The sequence below is a fragment of the Parasteatoda tepidariorum genome, chromosome 7, assembly GCF_043381705.1.
Source record: "Parasteatoda tepidariorum isolate YZ-2023 chromosome 7, CAS_Ptep_4.0, whole genome shotgun sequence".
NCBI lineage: Eukaryota > Metazoa > Arthropoda > Arachnida > Araneae > Theridiidae > Parasteatoda > Parasteatoda tepidariorum.
The window spans coordinates 17,673,443-17,685,278 of NC_092210.1; the positions used below are offsets into that span (position 1 = coordinate 17,673,443).

The window sequence follows — 11,836 nt, forward strand, 5'->3', positions numbered from 1 at the left end:
TTCGAACTCCGGTTTAGAACTTCAGCAAACATTTGGTAACAACTATGATGACTATGAATTAATTCAAAATCATGAGGCTGAAACATACTTGGAAACGCGCCTGGAAACGAACTTGAAAATGAACAGATGTCATGACCACTTCTCCTAAAAATTTGAAAATTCGCATTCGACTATTTTGTGAGTGAAATGTAACCTTAAGCAATTAGATCGATTATTTTCAATCAATCATTCGATTATTAAAATAATATTTATTAATATTTAAAATAGATACAGTTTTCTTTAACTAAGACTTAACTGTATCAGTAACGTAACTGTTACATAAAGAATATTTTACAATCAAGTTAAGCCTTGTCTTACAGCAATTTCGGTTGAATTCAGTAGCAGTTTAATAATAAAAACTTACCGCTAGAGAAGGTTTTTGGTAAATTAGACATAGCAATACATGATATTGCATCTTCATATTGTTCATCAGGAAATTCTTTTTAATATATTTTAGTTACTATAAAAAGACTTTTAATAATTTATAGACAAATAGATTATTTAATAATTGTGCAATAAGTTAATTTCCAATATCGCTGTGCAAACTTTATATACTTAATTTATAGTTAATTGCAAATTTTTTTTTTATTGTATTGTATTTTTATATTTCTCACTATAATGAGAAATGATCTCTCTATCTCTCATTAATATCATGCTGATGGCATTTTTGTTTATCATTCTTTCTCCTTTGTTTTTTTAATTTCGTAGTTTTGTTTGTTTGTACAATTGTGACCAGCATTAGCTGGGGTAGAATTGTAAATACGCATATTTCTGTGCAAAAGTTTAATAACATCTAAAGCAAAATTTATTTTAAAGCAAGGGCAGAATTGTTATTTTATTTTTAAGTACAATAATAAATTGTTGTTTCTTCTTATACAAGTTGAATGTGGGACAAAAAAGTTTGTACATTATTATCAAATTTGTACATTTTTACATTTTATGTTAAGAGCAATAGAAATAATAAAAACAACTGTAAATTTGTACATATCAAAGTTGATAATTTGAAATTCTCAGCATACGAAATGTTGGTAACAAAATGTTGGTATGAAACAACATGCTATTTCATAATACAAAATTTATTAAAGTCAACTCACACACACGTACAAACTTCACTTGCAAATAAATATATCAGGCAGTTCGGTATTTATTAAGCATGCATTTCATTCGCATCATTTCAATTTAAAAAATTACAAATCACACATAAACTTCAACATTATCACATGAATACAATGCGCTCTACTTTTTAACATTTAAAATTGCATTCACTCACCAAATTCGCTGTTAGCATGCAAAGCAGAAAATCTAAGTGGAAACTTATTCACAGCAAAAAAGTAACATAAATTAATAATTTAAAAATTCAACATAAAAGTAAGGAAAAAAAAAACAGCATGACAGCTGTTAATAGAATATGCGTTACGAAGGTACGTGATTTTCCCACTCTCTATACTTTTCCCTTCTCCATTTCCATGGTATCAACCAATCTTGCCCACTATTCACACTTCTATCTAAAACGAATTGCTAGGCGAAAAAGACGAGATTATCCGTTATCCTGGTAAAGGGAGAGGGAAACATATGGAGAGTGGGAAAATCGCGTATGTTTGAGATAACTATTCTATTTACAAAGAGCATAGTAAATAAAATTATCTTGCACCAGAGTTGAATTTTAAATAATTAAGTACGTAATTAAGTAATTTTAAATATTAAGATAAGTATTTGATTATTCCTGACATGAAGTATATATTCTTGACATGAAATATAATCGTACTATTTGCAGATCGTGATTACTTGTAATTACGCGACACGTATATGATTACTTTTAAACAATTGCGTTTATTCATTTTTCGTATTATTTACCTAATAATTTTTTTAACAGTTTTAATAGAAAAAATATTTCAAATTCCATATTATATAATATATATTGGACATATATTATATAATATTACATCTGACTTACCTGTAGTTGAAATTTCACATAGGAAAAACAACCTTTCATTGTCACACTGCACGGAACTTAAGCTCAGAGTTTTCGCATCTTCCATTAATTTCAAAACCCCACAATTTCCAAAGCCAGGAACTTCAGCTTCTTCTTCATCTCTTTACAAAACAACATTTTTTAAACATAATACAACACTTCATAATAACATTAAAAAAAATTAACAATCACGTGAAATAAAATTTTTTCAGATTAATTATTCGATGTTTTTAAGTAAGCTGTGAGAAATATACATATTAAACTCACACCCATTCGTGAAGAGTAAAAAAATAAATAATGTTAACAGATTAACGGAATAAACTCAAATGTTTGAACAATTCGATGCGCTCCACTTGTACAGCTTTCTCCGTTATTTCTGCATAATTTGATATTCTGTATCAGTTGTACAGAACCTTATTCTGAATTACATTTTATGAGTCCAGAAGAAGGACATACTATACTGACGTGTTGTTGTTGGCTAGTTTACGACGTCTATGTAGATAAGTTTGTTTACTCAACTCTCTTATTTTTTAGTTCAGCTTATTATACACTTACTAAAGATTCAAACAATAAGGATTTCGTCCAATAGAACCACCGATCTGCTTCGTTTCGATAACCTCTGGTCTCGATATAAGACTGGGTGTCCCCTTTTTTTTATATCTTATATCCGTCGTTAAACAGCCGACCCAATTTTGGGTTTACGACTGCGAATGTTCAACTCCGTAGCCTTGTAATTTTGAATCTAATCCAGAAGACAAGGAAACTCCTGGATCAGTATCCCCCAGAGGTATTGATTTGTTATGGGAACAAGGAGGACTTTGCGACTTGTCAGATTTAACGTGCATCAGTCACCATTTACTACACGGGGAGTCTTCAGCCGGCTGGGATCGAACCCACAAACTCTTGGATATGGGCCCAGTGTCCTAGCAACCAGGCTATCCCGGCCTTTGGGTACCCCCTCTATGTGTGTCCATAATGGGCCCACGAAAGCTGTAGGGCGGCGGAGGAGGAAAACAACTACATCCAAGGTTGAATAATGTTTTATGTGAGCATTTACTGTAAAATTTACGTGAAAATTTACTGTGAGCATTTTTTTTCCAAACACCAAAAAGCCTTATTTTCATATTTTGTAGAATTTTTGAAGACTAAATCGTAGATTTTATACTGATATAAAGAAATTCTCTGTAACTTTCTTTACTTGCCCTTTTCTCTATCCTCCTTCAGTTTGGCCTTGACTGCATCACATGTAAATTACATGCATAATTTTCTTAAATTGTTAATAAAATAGAATAATTAATTGATAATAAAACAGAAATGGAAGCTACCTGCTCACTAAAATTTTAATACTACTAAAGGATCCCTGCACAAGTCTTATGGAAAAATAATACTCTGTAAAATGGGCTGAAAATTTAATATGTTGTACTTCAAAACATTCTGATCAAATGTTCTCATTGACACGAATTCCAAAACTTGATAGCTTCCGGGATGCGAAGCCTCAAACCCTAATATTCATATATAATAATTCTTAATTCTCTAATTCCGTCACGTCAATAGAATTAACCAAAGAAATAGAAAAAAAAATAGCTGTTAATGATCTTTCAAATAAGTATTGAAAGTTAAATTAAATGATGAAAAAGCTTGTAACACGCCAAAATGTCCAACGCTAAATGAGTAGCTAGAATTTCATCGCCTTCTGAAGCCAATGCTGCACTCTTCAAGCATCTTCTACCGCAATGATAGTTGCCTATATCTCTTGTGTTTGAGGCTCCTTATCTCGGAAACTATCCATTTTTAGATTCTGTGTCAATGAGAACTTATGATCAGAATGTCTTGAACTACAACATTAAATTTTCAGCCAATTTAACAGAGAATTGTGCAAGGTCTTTTCCTATAGAGTAAGAAAATGTAGCCAGTCTTACCCTAGCGGGGGTGATTTAGCTTTTTCTGGAATGAAAAAAATTCTTTATAAGAATACCAGTACATCAACCACTTTTTAGGAGGGATACATTTTACACAACTAAACAATGAATATCTTGATTAAATTTGGCAGTTTCTAGTTCGAACATTTTAGCTCCAACAGACCTTCGAATCTAAGCTACCCGGTAGTGATTTTTAATGTTTAACGATCGTTAACTGGCGTTTACCAATCCCCTGTTTAGCACTTCTTTTAAATAAAAAAAACTTAATTCCTGACAATGTGTTAACTCAGGTAATACATTTCAAAGGAAATGAAAGGTTGTATTATTATCGGGACCAATTACAGCCAAGATTTAAAGTCTCCAAAAAATGAGAGCTATTCATTAAAAGCCTCTAGATAGCAAATTAGATATCAGGTATTACCTCACTGCTCTCTGCATTTTTAGATAGTTTACAAATTTTATAATGATAAAATATTACCCGCTGTTGTAAAGCCAAGTTCCATCATCTTGTTTTGTCAGTCCTATGTAAATACCTCCACTAAATAGGGTATTGTAGAAAGCTTGGATAACACTACTGCGGTCCTCTTCAGTTTTCATAGAAAATAACTGTCCTTGTGTGCAACCATCTAAGGCCATGTCATATATTCTCGCATCTTTTATAACTGTTAAGCAATGTTCTTCGTACTCCACATAATTGACCTCATCTAAATAACATGCTAAAAGAAAATAATTACAAATATAAATATAAAAACATCAAGGGATGTTGCAACACATTGGCAAGATATGGGGAAAGTGGTCTCAAGCGAACAAAATATCGTTTGGTAAAATCACTATTGGTTCAAACACCATAAAATAGAATTTCATTCGATTAACGTTGGTAGATTATCCTATAAATAAGATATTGAGGAACAGTCTCACTTGGTTAAAATGTCGTAGGGAAGACTAGCCTATTTATCTTATGAACAAACTGTCTAGGTCAGAATACACCTTAAGAACAAATTATCTAGGACCGAATACATCTTATGAACAAACTGTCTAGGCCAGAATACACCTCAAGAAAAAATTATCTAGGACAGAATACATCTTATGAACAAACTATCGAGGGACAGAATCAAAGTTAAAATAGTGTAGGACATAATATTAAATAAAGGGGACAAAATATCCTATCGAGGGACAGAATCAAAGTTAAAATAGTGTAGGACATAATATTAAATAAAGGGGGCAAAATATCCTATCGAGGGACAGAATCAAAGTTAAAATATTGTAGGGCATAATGTTAAATAAAAGAGACGAAATATCCTATCGAGGGACAGAATCAATGTAAAATATTGTAGGGCATAATATTAAATAAAAGAGACGAAATATCCTATCGAGGGACAGAATCAAAGTTAAAATATTGTAGGACATAATATTAAATAAAAGAGACGAAATATCCTATCGAGGGACAGAATCAAAGTTAAAATATTGTAGGACATAATATCAAATAAAGGACACGAAATATCCCATCGAGGGACAGAATCAAAGTTAAAATATTATAGGACATAATATTAAATAAAGGAGACAAAATATCCTATCGGGGGACAGACTCTAGGTTAAAATATTGTAGAACATATTAAAAATAGGAGACAAAATATCCTATCGAGGGATAAGATCTCATTCCATCAAAATATTGAAGAGACAGAATATTTCACAAACTGTAGCAAACCTCTTACTGACAAAATATCTTAGTCGGACAGATATCGTCAATCTGAATATCTTATGAACAAAATACAAGTAGTTATATAAATAATAATTGCTATAGCATTCCGTACACTCGGGATTTTTCCTTAAGAAAAGGGTCGGTGATCCTTTAACCATGAGGACATTTCCTCTGATAAAACATATTTTATGGGCTGCATTCATTTCATACAGATTCGATTTCGATTTTTGACAAACGAGGAGAAAATATAGTTTTAAATTCGTATAAAATTATTTCTATTTATTTAAGATGTATTTATGATAAACTTATTTATTTAATGGTATGAACGAAGAAATTGTTATATTTCCTCTTTCTACATTATTTTTACAAATAACTTAAAATGAGATATAAGATATATTTTTGGTCAACTATCTCTATTTTTAGCGACAGTCATATATGTCCAGTAGGACTTAATGTGGTGCCACTCTCATGTAAGTCGTTGAGAATCTTAAAAATTGATGCCTTGACCTGCGACAATTTGATTTTACAATTTTCATCCTAGAAAATGATTGTTCACAAATATGTCCTCCAAAGTCAGAGAACATATCAGTAAACAAGCCGTTTTATGCTTAAGTACGATGATAGATGGTCGTGAATAAATTGAAAAAAAAAATGGACAGTTTTGGAAAATGTCGTAAATAAATGGAATAAATAAAACTAAAGGTTAGAGATAAACTTACGTGAACTAGTTTTTTCGCACAACAGCGAAGCCCCACGACCACAATTATCAGGATTAGCTAAAAAATTATATCCTCTTCCAGTAGTTGCACAGTCTTCGCCGTTTGGATTCCTATACCAAAGTGGGTAATCTCTTTCTTCAATTTCAGTATCATCCCCATGATGCAGCCACGTTGTTTCTTCTAAAATTTAGTAATAATAGTATTAATACAAATATGAACATTTTGAGTGAACAGAAAAATAAAATCACTTAAATACTTAGGTAAAATCTAGGCTTCGTTAAAAAAAAAAAGTTATATTTTGTTAAAAACTTAGAACTTTGTATCCTGTATAGTTACAGTTCTCCTTATCCAGGAATTTCGGCCCTACCCTGGTGTTACTTTTCATAGTGTAATGCTCACAACAGCAAAAGAATAATTCAAGAACGATTGCTCGCATAGTTGAATAAAAAATAAGTCTTTTCCAGATAGTTTAAAGACAATGATTACCGTACTCCTCAAACTTAATATGAATTATTAATTTCTTTAAATTTAAATAAAGGAAAATAACACAAAATGTGAATTTATTTACTATGGTTTACCTAACTCACTATTGTGCCTTTGCTTAGCAAATCTTCCAACTGCAATCTTCCAATTTCGATCACTTTCTGACCAGCTCAATCTCAATTCTATAGTCTGTTCAACGAGAACTGATAGTGGAAGTAAATATAAGGGTTGCTATTTGATAGCCAACGTTTGCCACTTCAACAGTTGCTTCACTGAATGGGCGATTTCGTTTGAATCGACAGAGCTTTCGTTTTTATAGAAAAACGATATTCGGTTTTTGATACCTTAAAGTTAGATAAGAAAGAGCAAAATTAAAATATTTGCATGAAAATAAGTTTCTAATTGTTTCAGTAAACTCATAATTTTAATTTGAGAATAGTTTTAATGTATTTTTTTAAAGTTTAAATTAAATTAGTTTTATTATATTTTGCTTAAATATCTATGCAAAACAACTTTTATAATTCCATCGTAAAAGTCGTATAGAATTGAAAGAATATGTTTAAAAAAATACTCTTTATTTTCATAATTACAATTTTTTTTAAAATTTATTATAAGTTAAATAATATTTAAAATAGTTTTATATTTCCCCGATTGATTTAAAAATATATTTGAAGGAACTGCATTTATTTGCATTAAACTGTTATCTTTATTTTTCTAAGGGAAGTATGTGTGAAGCCTAATTTTTTTCTAACGGTAAACAAAATGCCGTTCTTTTAAAGTTTGGTAAATTAGAATCATCGTCCACAGCTTTCAGAACTTTGTTTATTGTCGGAATTTCGTTACGACGGAAAAAATCATGAACTTTTCTTCTTACAGCATTTTTGTCGAAATCGTCAATATCATCCAAAAAAGTTTTACGAGATATAGTCTTCTTCGGTGAAAGCAATATATTACCCCTTTTATATTCTTTAATAATTCTGAAAACAGAAGCTGTGCTAACTCCCGATGCAGAAACCGCATGGTCAGCCACATCAATGATTTGAACATCTGGTTTTGAATGCACTTCTGGTTTATAAATGTTCAATATTATTTCCTTCTCAGCTTTACTTATGAAAGATTTCTTCAGCCGTTTTTTAGGAGGACATAAATCTATCACTTTATTTTCCATATTGCTCATGAAACACCTGCAATAAGACACCACGGCGAAACAAACAACCCTCTAAGAAATAAGAGTTTTTGCTTGACTGATAATACTATTTGGCATTAATCCGGAGCCAAGCAGGCAACGGTATTGCGCCAAATAGCACGCCGCTTTGTTTACTTTCACTATCAGTTCTCGTTGAACAGACTATAGTGCTCAAATTTCAACCCGAGCTTTGCGCTTAAAGGCAATAAAAGTTGTTTTAATCATGTACTGATTGTTACAAAAAGCATTTATTTCCTTGTACATTCAAATAAATTTCTTATAGACAATAAAAACTTCGACCATTTTCTGACATGACAGAATGTTCTAACTACAACTGAAATTACATGCTTGATGGAAATATCTGTTTCAATAATGTTCTGTACTAGTACTCCACAAACAAAATTCACCATTATTTTGTCGCCAAAAAGAAATTCCCGCCAATGAAAATTTCGACAATTCTCTGACTTTACTCTGGATTGACAAAGTTTAATTTTTTCTTGATCGTTATAAGCAGATTTTATTTTCATTTCTCATTGAGATTTCGCTAATTTTCGGGCATTAATAAAGGAACGTTCACAAAACTCAATTGAAAAATAGTAATAATGAAATGAAAAAATGGCGTATTATGTCACCATCCAAAATAAAATCTTTTTAGTCCATTTAATATATTCTATATATATNAGGTTTGTATTTGCTATATTCGGCTTAAATATTTTTTTTACTTCAGCCTTTAAACCTCGAGTGGGATATATAAATGAACCTATACTTTTGCCTTAACTTTTAACACTTGCTAAAATAAATAGTCCCTGAACACACTATATATATATATATATATATATAGGTGTGTGTGTATAAAATTCTGTTCCTGCTAAAAAAGAAGTGGCGTAAACAACTTAAAAAAGGAAGCTGTAAATATGTAAAGTCTATTTATGTTACACGCACCTTAGACGATATGCTACATCTGCACTACTTTCTTCAAAGGAAATTAGAAATGGTAGAAAAATTACATTTAAAACAAGTACATACTTCACTTTAGTTTTGATCTCATAAAAAATTAGAAATCTCATAACTTCCTAATTGGTTACTATGTTCTAGTAGCCAATATCTTCTTCTACACAGATCCGAGATAAATTTTCTCATATTGATATTAATTTTAAATACGGTGTTACTCATCGGGGTTTCTGAAGGCTGTTGTAAAAATAACTATGATGAATACAACAAAAATAAACCTTGTTCTAAATACAAACATGCTTCAAGTTTTATGCAAAGCCCTTACATGTAAGCCATTGATCACACCATATCAATGCAATAAACCAATTTCTGCCAGGCAACATGCCACTACGATATTTATAGAGCGTTGGATCCTTTCATACAATTGGCGTGTTAAGTAAAACACCTTGTTTTATTAAGCCACGTGATTAAGCCTTTAGTAACTGCGTGAAAGGATCTTATGTACTGTCAATACCATGATGAATGAAGTTGGACAGAAACAGGACTATGCCATTGATGTCTGCCGTGTGACGAAGAACGCGCACCTGAAAGGGCTGTAAGAGCAACTTAAACTATTTCCGTAATTAATTCAAGGTTTGTATTTGCTATATTCGGCTTAAATATTTTTTTTACTTCAGCCTTTAAACCTCGAGTGGGATATATAAATGAACCTATACTTTTGCCTTAACTTTTAACACTTGCTAAAATAAATAGTCCCTGAACACACTTGATATTTTACAAATGGCAATGAGCTTTACAGTTGCCAACATTAAGAGTAGGTAACAGAATTCTGATAGTACTTGGTCCAAAGGAGTCCTCCGCTCCTTTTCTTCGCATTGCCAGAAAAACTTCACTTGGCATCCAGCTTTCTGAGGCACTTTTCATAAGTTTCGACAATCCATCTATGAGATCGTCTGGGACAGGTCTTCCGAATTGTTTACCACCTCCTTCGTTATTACAATAGAAATCCCTGGCACCATCTGATGGCTTAGGGTCACCCAAATGAAGACATGTTGCGTCAGAAGCTTTCGAATATTTAGAAGGACAACCTGAAGATTAAACAACAATATTTTTTAATTCAAAAGATATTTTAGAAAGATCTTGGATCTTTACCCTAGAAAGAAGAAAAAAGATTTTTCTTAATTTTTTTTTTAAACATTAAAGCTTTTACAGAAAGGTATATAGGTGCCTGTGCCTTACTAAACTTTCAAATTTTTCCCAGTTACATTTTCTAAAAAAGAGCCAGAACATTTTGAAAAAATTATGAGGACAGTTACCAAAACGTATATAAACATCCCTGAGGTTGATCCGAAGTGTCACAATGTTTCTTTTCAACAAGGGAGATGGTTCCTCGTTTTAATAGTTCAAAGACTTGCGCACGAAGTCTCGCACTTTACAGTCGAACAGTTCAACGAGGGCCGATACCGTGCACCCTCGGTCACTACACAGGCTGATGAAACTGGTCACCCATCCATTTACTGACCACAACCAGTATAGCTTGACTTCGGAGTTCTACTGAAAATCGCGTCTTTACGATCAGTCCACTTTGGGACATTTACTAAAAGCTTTCGCTTTTAAAAGTCTTCATAAAGCGATATTCCGTGACGATTCAGAAATCAGGGTTTCAGAATTTTTTAAAAATTTCATCATTTTTAGGCTATTTTTTTAATTTAATGAGATAAAATCAAGAAACAGAAATGTTGCACAACAGAGCTTTTTTAAATGGAATTTAAAAGATAAAACCGTGGAAGAAATATACTTTTTATATGATTTCAGAAATTTAAATTTTATTTAAAATTTTGTCTGAATCATATCTGGCATTTGATTTTAATCAATTCTAAAAATGCTTTTGTAGTAAATATGTTTAAATTCAATAACAAAACAGCTAACATTTGCTTGAAATTAAGAAGAAATTTTTTTGTGTAAATCTTATACAATATGTTATGTTCGTTAAAATAATTTTAAGAACCAATTCTAGACAATTTAAGGAACTGAAATAACAGAATGCACAATTAAATTCATCCATTAAGTTTCAAAATGAAAAGTTATAATTTCTTTTATTAATTTACTCATTTTTTAAGTAGATTATTTCATTAAACATTCAATAATATTTACATTTTGGAAGAAGTATGAAAAAATGTTTTTAAATGGGAAAACACTAGTCACATTAAGTAAAAAAATGCATAAATGAAAATATGAAATACAATATTTGACAACCGTCAAATTTGAATTGAATTATTAAAAATTGAATATTAAAACTACACTTACTTTTAGAACCGACACTGAGCAAAATTAGTATCAGAAATTTTTTTATACAAATCATTTTACTCAATCATAACCATTAATAAATATTGCTAGAATTCTGGTACAATATATATACTGTTAAAATATTGATGTTTCTTTAGCAACAAAGAATTTGATGAATAATATTTTTCAAACAACTTCATAAAAACTAATCAAGTAAGTAGTTATCAACATTGATTCCAGGTATCCCTGTAATAAATTATTAAAATCCACTTTCATAATTGGGCATGCTTATGTCGTAATCTTTTTTTATTTTCGAATCTGTAACACTTTACGTTTCTAAGCAACACAAAAAGTTCTGGCAAATGTCATCACTAAGGCCCGGATTTTGATGACATTTGCATTTTTTTGCATTTTTTGCATTTTTGGACATTTTTTGTCCTTTAGAGCATTTTTTGAGATTTATAGGGCATTTTCTTTAAAATTTTGGGGCGTATTTTGCATTTTAAAGCATTTTTTAAATCTTTTGTTAAATTTTTCTAATTTTTATTACTTTTTATTATTACACTGGCTTCCAAACAATGA

General features: G+C 31.0%; 1 protein-coding gene across 1 annotated transcript; it reads right to left on the minus strand.

The window, feature by feature from the left end:
* Positions 1–1,809: 1,809 nt before the first annotated feature.
* Positions 1,810–11,356, minus strand: LOC107441548 (uncharacterized). The gene is made up of 5 exons (XM_016054855.3): positions 11,276–11,356; positions 9,808–10,056; positions 6,349–6,528; positions 4,409–4,646; positions 1,810–2,133 (listed from the first exon to the last, which is right to left on the minus strand). Exons 1-5 carry the CDS (start codon positions 11,328–11,330, stop codon positions 1,944–1,946), a joined length of 912 nt encoding a protein of 303 aa, XP_015910341.1. The 5' UTR covers positions 11,331–11,356; the 3' UTR covers positions 1,810–1,943.
* Positions 11,357–11,836: the final 480 nt, after the last annotated feature.